The 17,020-nt window shown below is 50.5% G+C and overlaps 1 protein-coding gene across 1 annotated transcript; it reads left to right on the forward strand.

The window, feature by feature from the left end:
- The first annotated feature begins 14,457 nt into the window (after window positions 1–14,457).
- On the forward strand, window positions 14,458–17,020 carry LOC144941222 (CARD- and ANK-domain containing inflammasome adapter protein-like). The gene has a single exon (XM_078867841.1). It carries the CDS (start codon window positions 14,511–14,513, stop codon window positions 16,962–16,964), a length of 2,454 nt encoding a protein of 817 aa, XP_078723967.1. The 5' UTR covers window positions 14,458–14,510; the 3' UTR covers window positions 16,965–17,020.

Raw genomic sequence — 17,020 nt, forward strand, 5'->3', positions numbered from 1 at the left:
CGGGCGGAGCCAAGGGAGAAGCAGCCCCGACCCAGGGGGATATAAGGTGGGTCCCTGAGAGGGACCGGTGTCACTGCATTCTACAAGCTGAAGTTCTACGTCCTACAAGCTGGAAGCTCTACAGGCATCAACACGTGGTCGGGACCCGAGAGAGGGTCAAACCCTTCGTAGCTGTAACTCCTCCATATAGGGTAGTTAGCTGGGTGGTCACCACCCTAGGCTGTATCTGGTGAAGGGGCAGTTACTCCTTTGTGTTACGTGTTGATGTTACAAATAAATGTGTTGCCTCTAAAGAACGCCTGCGACTCAGTTGGACTCACTACATTTGTAATAATACTCTTGGAGACGACTTGTGGAATCGGTCCTTTTATTTATTCCAATTCACAAGTACTCCCCGCTGCTGGCAGGCAACGGAAAGTGGGCAGACAGACCACAAGAGACGCACCGCCACGTGGCACTCGGAGCCCCGTTCGCGCGTGGCCCCTCTCTTCCTTCGTTCTTCGTCTGACCACGTGTCGTTGATCTCTCCCCTTATTTAATGCCTGGGTCACGTGGTACGCTCCAGCCAATCCTTGGTAGCCTGTGCCGAATCTTCTAGATTCCCCATCAACTCCCGGGACCACGCCCCTGACTTGTCTTCCCATTGGCTGAGGCCAAAACCAGCAGAACCAATCACCCTAGCTGGCACCCCTCGATCACGCCAGGGCCATGCTCCCAGGCTCTCCCCCCATTGGCTGTAAAGCAGGACCGGCAGAGCCGATCACCACGTGAGCCGGACATAGGCTCTTATTACACATTTGCATACCAGTTCCCGGGTGTTCCTATTTCAGTGGGCACTCACGAGCTCCAAATGAGAAGACTGAATTCCCGAGCCTCGGGACGCTCGCTGGCCGTGGTGAGCTGCAACCCAGAGGCCGCTGGCTCGATTTGATGTCCCAAGCGCGGCAGTTGAAACAATGGCGCAAGCTTCTTGAATCCCAGCGCCGCCGCCCACCCGGCCGCGTGTGCACACCACGGTTTATCGACCGGCAGTTCGAGCGTGTGGTGGGCTGAAGTGTGGGTATTCCCGCCTCTTCCAAGAGGTCTGGTCAGCGTGGCAGAGTCGACCAAGGACCCTCTAGAGAGGGGCTCTCCAGAGCTGCCTCCAGTGGCCAGAGCGAGCATCTGTCGGGCTGCACCTCTACCTCTAACGTCAGCTTGACACCCAAGCAGGTCACGGGGCTGTCGAGAGAAGTTCAATTATGGGACTGTGAAGCATTATTCATTGGCCACTTCGTCTTTCGTACGTCTGATGTAGACGCAGAGCAACAACTACAATTTCACATTCAGGTGGCCAAGCCCAGATAACTGCGTCAGTAGCAGCGGAGTATATCACCGCCGTGATGTCTCATTCGTATTTGTGGATCGGGCATTGCGTTGTGATATGTTGTATGGTCTGTTCTGGATGACCACAGTCGCACACTGCTGGAGAGTTTTTAATTTTACATTTGTGCGTCAAGTATCCGCACATGCCATGATTTGTGCGGATACGATTTAGGGTGGACCGTGAGCTTCGCGGTAATGTCACCACGGCACTTGTGCCAGGTTAGGTGCACGTTGAGACTAGCACGTGAAGTGTGGAAGGCTCTGCTGGCAGGTCACGGGACAGTTCCGAGTGTTATGGGCAAATGCACCGCCAGTGCTCGCCACTGTGACCATTTTCTGCGTAATCTTAGCCACCCAGCGCTCCGCTCGTTGTGAGCGTTACGCTTAGCTTTCCCCTCCGCTGTAGATAACAAACCTAACTCATTCACACGACTAATAACCCATTCACACACTGCGATTGGACGGAACATTTTCCGGGGTCCTCCGTTTTATCTGCGCAAACACGCAACAGCCCAGACTCCCACGTGGACAGGGACCTGTATTTTCCGGAGCTCAGCCCCCGGGGCCGGACAAGGCCGTGTCTGACCGCTGCCGCTGTGGGTGAGGTTTTCACTGGGGCAGGAGAGAGCGAGAGGACACTGTGTACACAAACGCGCAGCGGCAGGTGTTAGGAGGGGCGTGTGGCACGGCGCCTAGAAACGCGCCGATGTTTGTGTGAGTCCGTGGCCACGCGAACCCCTCGCTCTGCCCCCGCCCCGCGCGCGCGTCCCCACCACCAAACCACGCGGCGGGTTCCTTCCTTGCGCGTTCACCCGGCCGCTGTTTCGCGCATTGCCGGGCGGCCACGTCCCCCACTCCTCTTCTGGTGAGTGCCGCAGCTTGTGAACAAGTGTGGGTGATGCACGCACGCCACCGCGCACCTACGTGTGTCCAGCTACACGATGATACAGCTAGCGTGGGGCCAGCAGTCGCCTACAACATCACTGCAACATCACTGAAACATCACCACAACATCACTGCAACATCACTACTACATAACTACAACATCACTGAAACATCACCACAATATCACTACATCACACTACTATATCACTACAACATCACCGCAACATCACACTACTACATCACTACAACATCACTGCAACATTACACTACAACATCACACTACAACATCACTACTATATCACTGCAACATCACACTACTACATCACTACAACATCACTGCAACATCACTACATCACACTACTACATCACTACAACATCACTGCAACATCACTACTACATCACTACAACATCACTGCAACATCACACTACTACATCACTACAACATCACTGCAACATCACACTACAACATCACACTACTACATCACTACTACATTACTACAACATCACGATACGTCACTACGATAGCGCGCTGACACAACGCCGCCGCCGTCTCCTCCTCCATCGCTTCCGCTCGCTGTTCTTCCCAAAACGCACAGGTGAATGTCTTATCAGTAGCAGCAGCAGCGTGGTCAATTCACCGCTGGATAAATGCCTCTCTAAGCCGTTCGCTGCGATGTGGTAATCCACCTAGGCACCTGCACGCGAGCTCATTTGATGGCTCCATCTCCTTGGCAGGACGTGCTCTTTCGCACGCGTCACATTGGTTTGGAATGGAGGAGCGGTGGCGCAGTGGTTGTCGAGCTGCGCTTGACCAACCACGGCTGACATAAGTGGCCGAGTGATGTCCGAACCGGCCCTTGTCAACGTTAACCAAAATTCTCACTCACCAGCGGCGTGGTGACTGGCAAGGTGTGGGAGGGCCTTCATCCTGCAGGGGATTGGAATAGGGGTCTGAGAATCGTGATCTGATCATTTGAGATGCGTGCTATATGCGTTGGTGAACTTCTTCGCTTCCATTCACAGCGTTGGGCGTGAACAACTTTCCGCAATAACTGATAAACACATAATCGCACTGCGTTTGCTTAATGCCCTGTTCGCTACTTAGTCGACAGTAATCATAATAACCACGCCTTCGTCAATCTACCGCTGGATGAAGTACGGCCTCTCGACGTTGTTTGGCCATACTTCACCGCACTGGTCAGTACAGGTTTGGTCGTGAAAAAAGGGGAGGGGGACAACAACCAGGACCTGGTTCAGACACCGCCGTGGCTAGGAATTTGTTTCACAAAACTTAATTCAAGTCGCCGAGTTTCGATATCTTTGTGTGCAAATCACGGCGCCACCGTACATAATCACAGTTGCCAGTTTTACAAAGACAGTGTACCTTCGTAATTACCAACAGCCCCCCTCTCCCCCTTGTCTATCCACTGCTGGATGAAGGCCGTAGTGTCGGCCATTCGGGGAGTTTGGTCATACTTCACCACGCTGACCATTGCTGACTGGTACAGAGAGTACTGTGTGTATGGAGTCTGTTTAAACAGACTGCGTGTATAATCAATAAAGTCTTTCGCAATACACCCTCTACAAACACTGTAGACCCACAGCATACATACATGGGCAGATAGTACATTACAGCAAACTGTCGGTGTGCGTCTTATAATCCGGTGTGTGTGTGACCCAGACTTTTGTAACTTTATTGAATCCGTCTTTTAATCCGTTGGGTGTATGTTTGTGTGTGTGACCTGGTTTGTTTAATTATAAACACCGTGCACGAGTTCAGGGTGCGTCTTACTTCCCACAGCGTGTGTTATACACCGTAGGAGCCGGTGGGATATTGATAACAGAGTGACATCTCTTTCGGGGTAGCATGGGTAGTGCGCTCCTGCATTTAGCCGCCCTGAGAAAGTGGTGGCCATTCCATTATTTTATGGACGGTGATCAGTGCCTCCATAGGACGGGCACAGCTGTTGATTTCCCAGAGTGTGGTACTGCTTGTATTGACCAGAGAGCGATGATGGTGACGATGACGAAGGGAGTTGATCCCAGACTGGGAGCAGAGTACTCATCTGCAATGCCACCCTGTCAGAAGGGTTATCTGTTAAACGATTTAAACTGTTTTTTTATTTTACCAGTTTGGCCGATCGAGCTATATATCTCGTTTTCAGAACCGACCTGGCCACAAATGATAGCTGAACGAAGTGGCTTACCATGTGGACATTTATAGCAGCCCAATACTGTATTCTAAACGCATGTTTCCAAATCCACACGACCACGGGGAGAGAGAGAACATGCAAACTCCATATATACAGGCGTCAGGGTCGGGATCGAACCCACGACCTCCTGTGTACCAGGCGAGGTAGTTAACATCTCGCCACCGTGGCACCCTCAGTACCGACGCTCGGAGTTCACTCTCGTTTCGAGCATTGGAGTCGCTGTTACGATCGCTCTGCCAACAACAGCCAGACAGACCCGACCATCCGAGACGAGATGAATCCCGGTCTGTGAATATGGGGTTTTCGATTCTTTTTCGGGCATTTTAATGATCCACAGCAAAAGTGAATGTTTGGTTAAGAATTCACGATTAGCCAACTTCACATAGCAGTTGGTTTTGATAAGTGCAGGCGATGCGGTTGCGATTATCAACTGAACATTGAACTCGCAACTACTGTACTGCGGTCTGTAGTCTAGCATGTACAACCCTCTTGTCAATCTGCTGCCAGATGGGGGCAGTACAGCAACATTAATTGTTGGACTGTGCTTGTATGGTCCCATGCCTATGCTCCCTTCACCAACCTGCACTGAGCAGCGTGATCCACGTATGGTCAAACAACCCCCATGACGTCAAAGCGTGCAGAGAGAGGCCTTACTCATCCAGCAGTGGATTAATTGACAAAGGGATGCACGTTACATTACCAGGCTAAGGCTTGTTGGGTGCCTGTGGAATGCTGAGTGCGGAGGGGTTGGCATTGGCTTGGGCTGGAATCCTGACATTGCCTCTGTAAGCTGGACAGTGGCAGGCGTAGTCTTTGTTAAACCGGCAAGCCCTGCTTGTAAAACTATTGCGGAGACTTTTATGGTTGTGCTGTGTAGCTCTCCGTGTTGTTGAAGGGTCGTGCCGTGTGTTGTTTGCATGATGTCCGACGTTGAAAACGTACTGCACACACTTCAGCCAATATCGTGTACAGTATTACATGTGTTCTGATTTATATATACAGTGAGGGAAAAAGTATTTGATCCCCTGCTGATTTTGCACGTTTGCCCACTGACAAAAAAATTAGCAGTCTATAATTTTAATGGTAGGTTTATTTGAACAGTGAGAGACAGAATAACAACAAAAACATCCAGAAAAACGCATGTCAATTTTTTTTAATAAATTGATTTGCATTTTAATGAGGGAAATAAGTATTTGACCCCTCTGCAAAACATTACTTAGTACTTGGTGGCAAACCCCTTGTTGGCAATCACAGAGGTCAGACGTTTCTTGTAGTTGGCCACCAGATTTGCACACATTTCAGGAGGGAGTTTCGAGGTTGACGTTTGGCAACTCGAACCTTCAGCTCCCTCCACAGATTTTCTATGGGATTGAGGTCTGGAGACTGGCTAGGCCACTCCAGGACCTTAATGTGCTTCTTCTTGAGCCACTCCTTTGTTGCCTTGGCCGTGTGTTTTTGGTCATTGTCATGATGGAATACCCATCCACGACCCATTTTCAATGCCCTGGCTGAGGGAAGGAGGTTCTCACCCAAGATTTGACGGTACATGGCCCCGTCCATCGTCCCTTTGATGCGGTGAAGTTGTCCTGTCCCCTTAGCAGAAAAACACCCTCAAAGCATAATGTTTCCACCTCCATGTTTGACGGTGGGGATGGTGTTCATGGGGTCATTGGCAGCATTCCTCCCCCTCCAAACACGGCGAGTTGAGTTGATGCCAAAGAGCTCCATTTTGGACTCATCTGACCACAACACTTTCACCCAGTTGTCCTTTGAATCATTCAGATGTTCATTGTCAAACTTCAGACGGGCATGAATATGTGCTTTCTTGAGCAGGGGGACCTTGTGGGCGCTGCAGGATTTCAGTCCTTCATAGCGTAGTGTGTTACCAACTGTTGTCTTAGTGACTATGGTCCCAGCTGCCTTGAGATCATTGACAAGATCCTCCCGTGTAGTTCTGGGCTGGTTCCTCAACGTTCTCATGATCATTGCAACTCCACGAGGTGAGATCTTGCATGGAGCCCCAGGCCGAGGGAGATTGACAGTTCTTTTGTGTTTCTTCCTTTTGCGAATAATCTCACCAACTGTTGTCACCTTCTCACCAAGCTGCTTGGCGTTGGTCTTGTAGCCCATTCCAGCCTTGTGTAGGTCTACAATCTTGTCCCTGACATCTTTGGAGAACTCTTTGGTCTTGGCCATGGTGGAGAGTTTGGAATCTGATTGATTGATTGCTTCTGTGAACAGGTGTATTTTATACAGGTAACAAGCTAAGATTAGGAGCATTCCCTTTAAGAGTGTCCTCCTAATCTCAGCTCGTTACCTGTATAAAAGACACCTGGCAGCCAGAAATCTTTCTGATTGAGAGGGGGTCAAATACTTATTTCCCTCATTAAAATGCTAATCAATTTCTAACATTTTTGACATGCGTTTTTCTGGATTTCGTTGTTATTCTGTCTCTCACTGTTCAAATAAACCTACCATTAAAATTATAGACTGATCATTTCTTTGTCAGTGGGCAAACGTACAAAATCAGCAGGGGATCAAATTATTTTTTCCCTCACTGTATGCATATTTTTTAAAGCTTGGACATTGAACAATGAGACTTACTCATCTGTATCATCAGCCTTAATCTATCCACTGCTGGATGGGAGCCTCCCCCAAGCTGTCATCATCCTTCACGATCATGCGATGAAATACTCCATCTAACTTTAAACCATTTTTTATTTTACCAGAGGCAATGCCCACTGAGCTATGTAGCTTTTTTCAGAAGCGACTTGGCCACAAATGAAAGCTCAACCAAGTGGCTTATCGCCACCTGGACATTGATAGCAGCCAAATATTATAAACGGATGTTGAGACTAAATGTGGAGTGAAAAACTGGAGACGGAAAAAAAATCCACGTGACCACGGGGAGAACATGCAAATTCTAAATACACTGGCGTCAGGGTCAGAATCGAACCCATGACCCCTGCATACCAGGCGGGGTAGTTAACATCTCGCCAAACTGGCTGATCACATCACTCCATCTCTCTGAATGAGTGGCAGCCAAAGGAGGGAACGCGTCCGAAAGTATGTCCACCTGAAAGTCTGTCAACCGAGGAGTTGGAGTGATGGGATTGTCTCAGGGTGCAGGTGCTACGTGGATTTGTTACATCACAAGGCTGAGAGACGACTACATCTTGAGAAGGTGTTCATGGTAGCAGTGGATAAATCCTGGCTGCTGATGACGAGGACCCCTACGACTCGAATAATGTAAACAAAATAAGTAGACGATACCTCTCCTACCCATAGTTGTCTCTCCACATAAAAATAAAAGCATTATCTTTAAACACAGGATCCCATCAGCTACACGTCCCTTTGTTAGTAGTACATTTTTCAGCATTACAAGTGTAATGTGAGGATATATCCGGGTTGCTGATGGATCACACCTCGTTACGATGATTGGCTCTGCCGGTCCTGGCCCATAGCCAATGGGGGGAAGTCTAGGGGCATGGCCCTGACGTAATGGGAAGGTGACATCTGTAAGTAGAGGATTGCTTAACTGGCTTTAGCCACAGCCAATGGGGGGACGAGTCAGGGGCGTGGTCCCGGGAGCGTACGATGGAGTCTAGAAGATTCCATAGAGGTTAACCAGGATTGGTAGAAAGGTACCACGTGACCCGGGTATTAAAAGGGGTGGAGACGAACAACACGTGGTCAGATCTGGAACGAACGGAGGGTGAGGCCACGCTGGAGCGGGGTCCAGGCTGCCACGTGGCCGCGCGTGTCTCTCTCTCTATCTATCCCTTTCACGCTGTCTGTCAGCAGCGTGAAGGAGTAAGATAGGAGTGTTGTGAATGAAAGACAAATAAAGACCGGATTCCAGAAGTCACTTCCACGACCTTTATTACACAAGCAAAAACTCTGGGCCCGTTTCAACAGTAATTGTCGCTGGTGGGTGAGCTGACAGATTTCTATGTAGGCCAGGACCCTTCTCTCTTGTCGACATGGGTCCGAGCTCGACACAAAACTCTATACAAGAGGGGTCGGCCACCAATATAACAAGAAGAGCCGCTTTCTTATAATTCGGTAAAACAAACTCAATAGCCGCAATGCTGATGACGAGGACCCCTACGACTCGAATAATGTAAACAAAATAAGTAGACGATACCCCTCCTACCCATAGTTGTCTCTCCAAATAAAAATAAAAGCATTATCTTTAAACACAGGATCCCATCAGCTACACGTCCCTTTGTTAGTAGTACATTTTTCAGCATTACAAGTGTAATGTGAGGATATATCCGGGTTGCTGATGGATCACACCTCGTTACGATGATTGGCTCTGCCGGTCCTGGCCCATAGCCAATGGGGGGAAGTCTAGGGGCATGGCCCTGACGTAATGGGAAGGTGACATCTGTAAGTAGAGGATTGCTTAACTGGCTTTAGCCACAGCCAATGGGGGGACGAGTCAGGGGCGTGGTCCCGGGAGCGTACGATGGAGTCTAGAAGATTCCATAGAGGTTAACCAGGATTGGTAGAAAGGTACCACGTGACCCGGGTATTAAAAGGGGTGGAGACGAACAACACGTGGTCAGATCTGGAACGAACGGAGGGTGAGGCCACGCTGGAGCGGGGTCCAGGCTGCCACGTGGCCGCGCGTGTCTCTCTCTCTATCTATCCCTTTCACGCTGTCTGTCAGCAGCGTGAAGGAGTAAGATAGGAGTGTTGTGAATGAAAGACAAATAAAGACCGGATTCCAGAAGTCACTTCCACGACCTTTATTACACAAGCAAAAACTCTGGGCCCGTTTCAACAGTAATTGTCGCTGGTGGGTGAGCTGACAGATTTCTATGTAGGCCAGGACCCCTCTCTCTTGTCGACATGGGTCCGAGCTCGACACAAAACTCTATACAAGAGGGGTCGGCCACCAATATAACAAGAAGAGCCGCTTTCTTATAATTCGGTAAAACAAACTCAATAGCCGCAATGCATGTGAATACAAGACGGGTTACTTAATAACGTCAAACCATATTTTTTTGCAATCGCTATTTTAAGAACAGCACACGCACAATGATTTGTAAGACCGTATTTACTACAAGAATGTCAGTGTGTAATGCGCGTGACGTCACCCCACGTCGACCAGCCCCCCTCATTAATAATCATGAACAGGTTTCATCCTCCACATAAACCCACCCCTCATTAATAATCATGAGTGGGTGACGTCACTCCGCATGGAGAACCCCCCCTCATTAATAACCATGAGCAGGTGACGTCACTCCACATCGAACAGCCCCCCTCATTAATAATCATGAACAGGTGACATCCTCCAAATGGACACCCCCACATTCATAATAATTAGTGGTTGACGTCACTCCACATGGGGGGCCGAGGAGCCTCCTCCCCCCTCCTCAGCGTCAACTTACAACCCTCACTACAAAGGCCGAATCCTCACGTCACGCGATCTCCGTAACGCTATTGAGACATAGAAGTAAAAAGGACGTCATGATGAACAAGGCATTAGAACCTTTAAATGAAATAGATCAGTGTCACCGCGCCCTTACAAATTACACACGCATTAATGCAATAAATACCACGTCTGCTTTTCGCTTGCAAGTTTCAGATTTACTGCAATACATCCGTCCTTGGACGGGCAAAAGGCTAGTTACGATTAATTGTTGGGCTTTTTAGACGTTCACCGTTTATCTAAAATAAAATTAGGATTGGGTTTTTATTTTTTACACTTTGCAATGATGGCATCGGGAGCCACGAAGCAGTCCTTAAAGAGCTGTGAGTTTGCGGCCCGTGCAATGCAGCGAATACACAACACGCGACAACAGTGATGATGATTCATACGCAGGAGGCTTTCGCCACCAATATCATCCATAATATAGTTTGTTTTGGGTTAGATCGCGTTGGAGAGCAAAGCCACAACATTTACCATCTGATTTGCTCTCCAACACACCGGTGTGCTGTACTAGTAACGAATTGGCATGTTCTGTTTACCTGATAAACCTTACTAATTACTGTGTCGGGTGGTGTCGGGTTTAACGACACATTTATGTATTTATGCGATCTAACGCCAAAAAAACTGATTATGAGAGATGATAATGATGAGTGCCGGTGTGTGTGTGGATACAAAGCATCGGGAAATGAACGGGAAAGCGCACAATGGTCGCACTGTATGAGAAGACAAGTCTGGCTCAGGGGCCCGACTCGAGAAGGAGGAGGGTATTTACTCGAGACAAACACACGCGTGCCGACAACGGCACGGCAGGGCCACCACGGAGAAGCTGTTCCTGCTTCCTTGGCTGACCCGCGTCGTTGTCGCCACTTGAGACCCCCGGGCACGGCGCGGGGGCGAAACACAATCGGGGCATCCGCGTTCCGTCGGTCTTAAGGGGTGCAGTGTTCACACGCGCTCAGTTATCAACACCGGAGCTATAACCCCCCTCCCCCTCCCAAAAAAAAACACAGCATGTTCGTCTCGAGTTACGCTACAGGACTGAAACTTCATATAATCCATAGTCTCACGCATATAAAGTGTGCATAACTTTATAACTGGTTGGGACCAGGGTCGATACAATGAGTACCACTTTGTGGGGAAGTCAACAGCGGTTGGCAAATGGATATACTTGCCCCCGCCATATGAATGGGGAATTTCCACCACTGGTTCTATAAACAGGAGATGTGCACCGCCTTAGAAGATTGGGCATGACATGGCTGGGAATCAAACTTAGGTCGTCAGGTTCATCGCGCAGAGCAAATAACCCATATCGGCTTACACGATGAGTACACACTCTGAACCGAGCAACCCGAGTCCGATACCCAGCCACGGCTAACGTCAGTGGCAACATATGTTTGGACAAGTCTCCCTCGCCACCCCACACTTTTACCAACCCACCCTGACCAGTGTGGTGAAGTATGATCAAACGAATCCCCATTGTGGGAGGACTTCAGCAGCAGATTGACAGAGAGCCGTAAATAATAATTGGATATGGGTTTAATTTTTTATATCACTTTAAATTACAAACTTTGCGCAATTACAAACTTTGCGCAACTGGCCACACGCCTTGAGTGGGATGAATATTTTCTAAGAGATATATGATCTGGTTTTTACCCATCCCATCAATTTTCCAAAGGCACTGCACTTGAGTAATTGGCACTTCGTAATCATCAGTCATGTTCAAACAACTGCTCCCCAAGCCACCCCCGCCACGATCCTGAGATGCACCAATCCACCCTGCACGTGCACACCAAACGATTTCACCGCTCCATATCCACGCTGGACGTACTCTCGGACACTTAATTTGAGCCGAAAAAAATCTTATCTGGAAACCCAGGCGTATGTCGCACAGTCACACGCATTAGGCTTGCATGACAACTCAAGCGTGTCCCATTTGGCCATTCACATTGTGCTTCCTGCTCGTTACCCAGAGTTTCAAGCCCTTCACAGCTCGCAAAGAGCAGCAATTGAGAGCCCCCTGGGTGGCGTGAGTGGGATTGGCTGTGGTCTGACCTCTGGACATTGACGCACGCTCCAGATAAGCATTTGCGATGTATCGTGGGCGCTAGCTAATGCGGCTCTGCAACTCAAAGTGTATTATATCGCATCCCATGTCAACCATTCCGATGCCCTGCTGCTGTCTCGCCAACAAGGGGACCAGCAACCCCAGTGGCAAGCATACCGATATTGTACACCACCAGTCTGTACAGCACCAGTCTGCAAATGGGCATCGTCGATGGGACCTTTTTGCCAATATCAAAATGATGAGAATATACGAATAAGCGTTACCCTTTCTGCCAGAAAATAAGAACAGGGTTATTTTATTTTCATTTTCTCATCAAATGGACATCAGTCTATCAGTAGGGGACGATGTTGTTATGTGAGGTGTTATTTCGTCCAGATTAAGTTATCTGAAATTAGTATGAGTATCTGCAAGTAACTTTTCATATTTAGACCGTAACGCCTCTACACAATTGCCCACTATTCTTCAAATTATGTCACGGTAACCTCTGACGTCCACTGTGAAGCAGATGATACCTTGCAGTATTTTATGGTTCGTACACCTGAAATATTAACGAGGACAGCCGATAACCTATGCAAACCAGTGGCGAAACGTGTCGTGGGTTGTGATTGAAGTGTTGTGCGACCTTTGGAAATGTATTTGAATATTTCTGGCGTAGAACTTTCTTGTGTTAACGCCGCGTTTTATCAGACAAACTGCCAACAGAGGAGTGGTTCCAAACCTGAGGTTCGGGGACCGCTGGTGGTCCCTAAGGCCATGGGAAGTGGTCCACAACACCGTTGGTGATACTGCGGTTTTTAGAGCAGCTTTAATAATACAAAATATGTCACGAGCGCGCGGTGCTCCCGCAAACATTTTTTTCAAGGGTTGACAGTGGCACGCAGGGCCCCTGATAGGCTGCGAGCTGCTGTGATAGAGCACAACAGTCGAGGTGATTGATTGCCGCTGCTTGTTGAGATAGCGTATGCAGTGCAGGTGTCCCTCGCTTTATGCAGGAGCTCGGTTTGTGTGATTTCGCGTACATGCGGCTCACCTATTTCTACCAAAAATTAGCTATATTATGCGGTTTGAATTCATTTTACATGCGGCTATGCGGTCGGACGTCGGACAACATTATGTCTACTGTGTGTGTACTGTGTGTGTATTGTGTGTACTGTGTGTACTGTGTGTGTACTGTGTGTGTGTATTGTGTGTGCATTTTGTGTGTGTGTACTGTGTGTATGTACGGTGTGTGTGTTGTGTGTACTGTGTGCGTACTGTGTGTGTATTGTGTGTACTGTGTGCGTACTGTGTGTATTGTGTGTACTGTGTGCGTACTGTATGTGTGTACTGTGTGTGTACTGTGTGTGTAGTATACGCGCTACTCGGCAGACAGCTGTCGTGTGCGGTTTCGCTTTGTGTGAGATTTTTCCCTGACTTTATGGATCTACTGCATAAAGCGAGGTAAACCTCGATTAAAATGTGTGACAATGTATGCTCGTGAATTATCTTGTTTCTGTTCACAGAAACGCCACCAAGCAGTGCATCTTGGCCAATAGATTACTGGACGTGCAGGGAGAACAAACTAGAGATTTCAGCAACCAGTGGCAAGAATAGCAATCTTGAGGGCTTTTGGAAATTCATCATGATTGTTGGGCCGATTACTAAATTACTATTTCACCGCACATTTACAAAGGCTTCCTTTTTCGATATGCGTGGTTGGCATTCAATGTGCAACCGTTCATTGAGGCTTTGCCTGTAGAGACAACAACGAATGGTGCATATGGTACACGACACGCTAATATTAATAGACTGAATATGAATCCATCTAATTGCTATTGCTTCCATGCGAGAGCTTCAATAGAATTTCTGTAGGAGTAGAGACCTCATCATTCAATATCATGTGTACTATACAGGAGATCCAAATTGAAAAACTATACATTTTTCTTCTAACTTCGCTTTTAAAGAGACACAAGCAATCATGAATATCGAACAATAACAACATATTCAACTGGACGTGTCTGTATGATCTTAATTAATATTAAATATGATAAATTAAAACGAAAATACCCACTTTTATTTTACTGAATGATCATTGTTAAAACCATGAGGTCAATACACAGGTAAGAGTGCTGATACAAAATGAGCAAAATTATGAATCAGTACACGCCCGGTGAGGTTACACCGCTACATGTGTTTGCAAATACCGTGGACAAAGAACCACGTAGTAGTCCGCATTTTTTATAACGTTTTACTTGAGCTTATTAAATTTCAGATATTTTTCGGATTTTCAGATTGTTCACATGGTGTCCTAATGTAGCAACATCTTAATGCTAACGATAGTGACATCACTTGAATCCACGTGCCGTCACTTTTGGAGCACGGGAGTGACATATTAGTGACATCCCTTTGAGTTTTCGGATTAATTTGATACAAAACAAGAACTTTATTTCTTTAAGAGTTTGAAAATTGGGAACACATCCCGAACTCGCATTAAAGAATTCCGGCCAATATGCAGCAATAAGGGGAAACGAGTGATTGGATCAGATCGTCGTGCTGAGATAGAATGCAGCAACAGCAGCAGCAGCCACCATCGCAGACATTCAACCTCCTTCGTATGCAAATGACGGGCGAGCAAGACAAGCAGGGACGTGCGCGATTGGACGTGGGTACGAACGCGGCCCCTGGCGCCAAGACCTCCAACCCGTACGCCATCGACGTGGTGCGGCTGCGCAAGAAGGAGCTCTCCCGGGGCATCATCAACACCGAGCAGCTGCTCGAGTCGCTTGTGGAGCATGGCGTGCTCAGCTATGACAAGAGGATGGCGCTGTCAACGCTCCGGACACGCGAGGAGCGCAACACGCGGATGCTCGAGATGGTGGCGCGGTCCGGCGAGCGGGCATGCCGCCTCTTCTTCCATCCGTGCCTCAAGCAGGCCGAGCCCGAGCTCTACTCCACCATTCGCCGCTACGTGGGCGAGGTGTCGCGCCAGGTGGGCGACAGCCGACGCCAGCTCATCGGCTACCTGCTCGAGAGAGACAATGGCAGCCTGGAGGAGTTTGAGAATGGCGACGATCCACCCAGCAAGGTCAAGGTGATCACCCGCAAGCCCAGGAAGATGCCGGTGGGAGACGCCCCTCCGCCCAAGGTGGAGAAGCCGGCACAGGAGCCAGAGCCGCCACCGCCGCAGTCGCAGCCCGAGGTCCTGGTGGTCACCGATGAAGCGACCTTCAAGGCTGCAATCGACGGAGACCTCGCCTACTTCGAGAGGGCTTCTCTGACAAGTGGCGACATGAACAAGATGAATGAGAGGAAGGAGACCCTGCTTCATCTGGCCGCCGCACAGGGCCATGCCAGCTTAGCGGAGTTCCTGCTGAAGAAGGGAGCTAAGTTCAATATGAAGGATGTGAACGGGCGAACCGCGCTTCACGCGGCGGCCGAGAATGGCCAAGATGCAGTGCTCCGATTGCTGCTGAGCGCCGGGGCTGACGTTTACACTCTGGATAACAAGGGGGAGAATGCTGCCGAGCTGGCCTTGAGAAACAACCACACGAGCGCCGCGAGCGTCCTTGTGGAGCACGAGAAGACGCGGCGAGACCGCAGGAAGCACCTCATCCATATGGCGGCGCTCAAGAACGAGAGCCGTGTCGTGGCCACGCTGCTACAGTGCGGGGCCAACGTGGCCTCTCCGGATGAGAAGGACCGCACGGCGCTCTACTACGCTGTTACCGGCGGCTTCACAGAGACCGTGCAGGTCCTCTTGGCGGCCGGCGCCAAGTGCGACCATGACCTCGTCGACGTGGCATTTGACGCCAACAATGCAGGCATGTTTGAGCTGCTGCTGCTGAGCCACGCGCTTGGGGAAATGTCGGACGAGGCCAAGGCGAGGCTTCTCTTCAAGGCTGTGGAGCGAGGCTTTGACGGCACGGTGCTCGCGCTGCTCAAGCAGGGCGCTGACCCCAACGTGGCGGACGCTGGGAGGTCCTCCTACACGCCGCTGCTGCTTGCGGCAGAGATGGGTCACACGGATGTGGCGCTGGTGCTGCTGGAGCAGGGCGCCCGTGTTGACGTGAGGACGTCAGACTCCAGCTCCGCCCTGCACCTGGCGAGCAGCAAAGGTCACTTATCGACGGTGCAACTGCTCCTTGGCAAGGGCCTGGCCGTTGGTGTCGCTGGCCACCTGGAGCGAACGGCCCTGCACTCCGCGGCCGCCGAGGGCCACCTCGCCGTGGCGGAGCTCCTACTGCGGGAAGGGGCCAAGGTCGGCGCGGCAGGCAGGGACGGCGCTACGCCGCTGCATCTCGCCGTCGAATCAGGCTACGTGGAGGTGGCCCGGTTGCTGGTGAAGAACGGCGCCGACCCCGGCACAAAGGACAAAAAGGGCAAGACGCCGCTGCACTTGTCGGCGATGGGCGGCGACGTGCACCTGCTCGAGGTGCTGCTGGAGGAGAAGCGAGCCGACGTGAACGTGGCCGATGGAGAGAAAAAGACCCCTCTGCACCTGGCGGCGGGACACGGCCACGCGTCGGCTGTGTCGCTGCTGCTAGCCAGGGGAGCCAAGGCTTTCTCGCGCGACATGGACGGCAACGCCGCGCTTCACTTCGCCGCTGCCGCTGGCAGTGCGGAGACCACCGGGGTGCTCCTGGAGGCCGGCCGCGCGGGGAAGACCAACAGCAAGCGCAAGTCGGCCGCCGACGAGCGCAACACGTGGCGCAAGACGCCACTGCACATCGCGGCCGAGACGGGGCGGCCCGAGCTGGTGGAGCTGCTGCTCAAGAGCGGCGGCGCGTCGCTCAACGCCCTGGACAACTCGCGCGACACCCCCCTGCACTGCGCCGTCCGGGGGGCCCACGTGGCGGCGGCCAGACTCCTGGCCGGGTGGGCCGAGGGCCCCGAGAAGCCGAACCTGTTCGCCGCCAATGCTCTGGACAAAACGCCACTGCAGCTGGCGGAGGCAGGCGACACGGACGGTCACCGCGAGATCGCCACCCTGCTCAGGAAGAAAATGAGGATCATATAACAATGTGCACGGCACAGCTCGCGAGTTTCCTGACCCGCCCGGCTGTGAACATCAGA

This window comes from Lampetra fluviatilis, chromosome 24 (genome assembly GCF_964198595.1).
Source record: "Lampetra fluviatilis chromosome 24, kcLamFluv1.1, whole genome shotgun sequence".
NCBI lineage: Eukaryota > Metazoa > Chordata > Hyperoartia > Petromyzontiformes > Petromyzontidae > Lampetra > Lampetra fluviatilis.

Bases quoted from the DNA above. Each gene is read 5' to 3' on its own strand.
- LOC144941222 (XM_078867841.1), top strand. From the start codon at position 14,511: ATGCAGCAACAGCAGCAGCAGCCACCATCGCAGACATTCAACCTCCTT.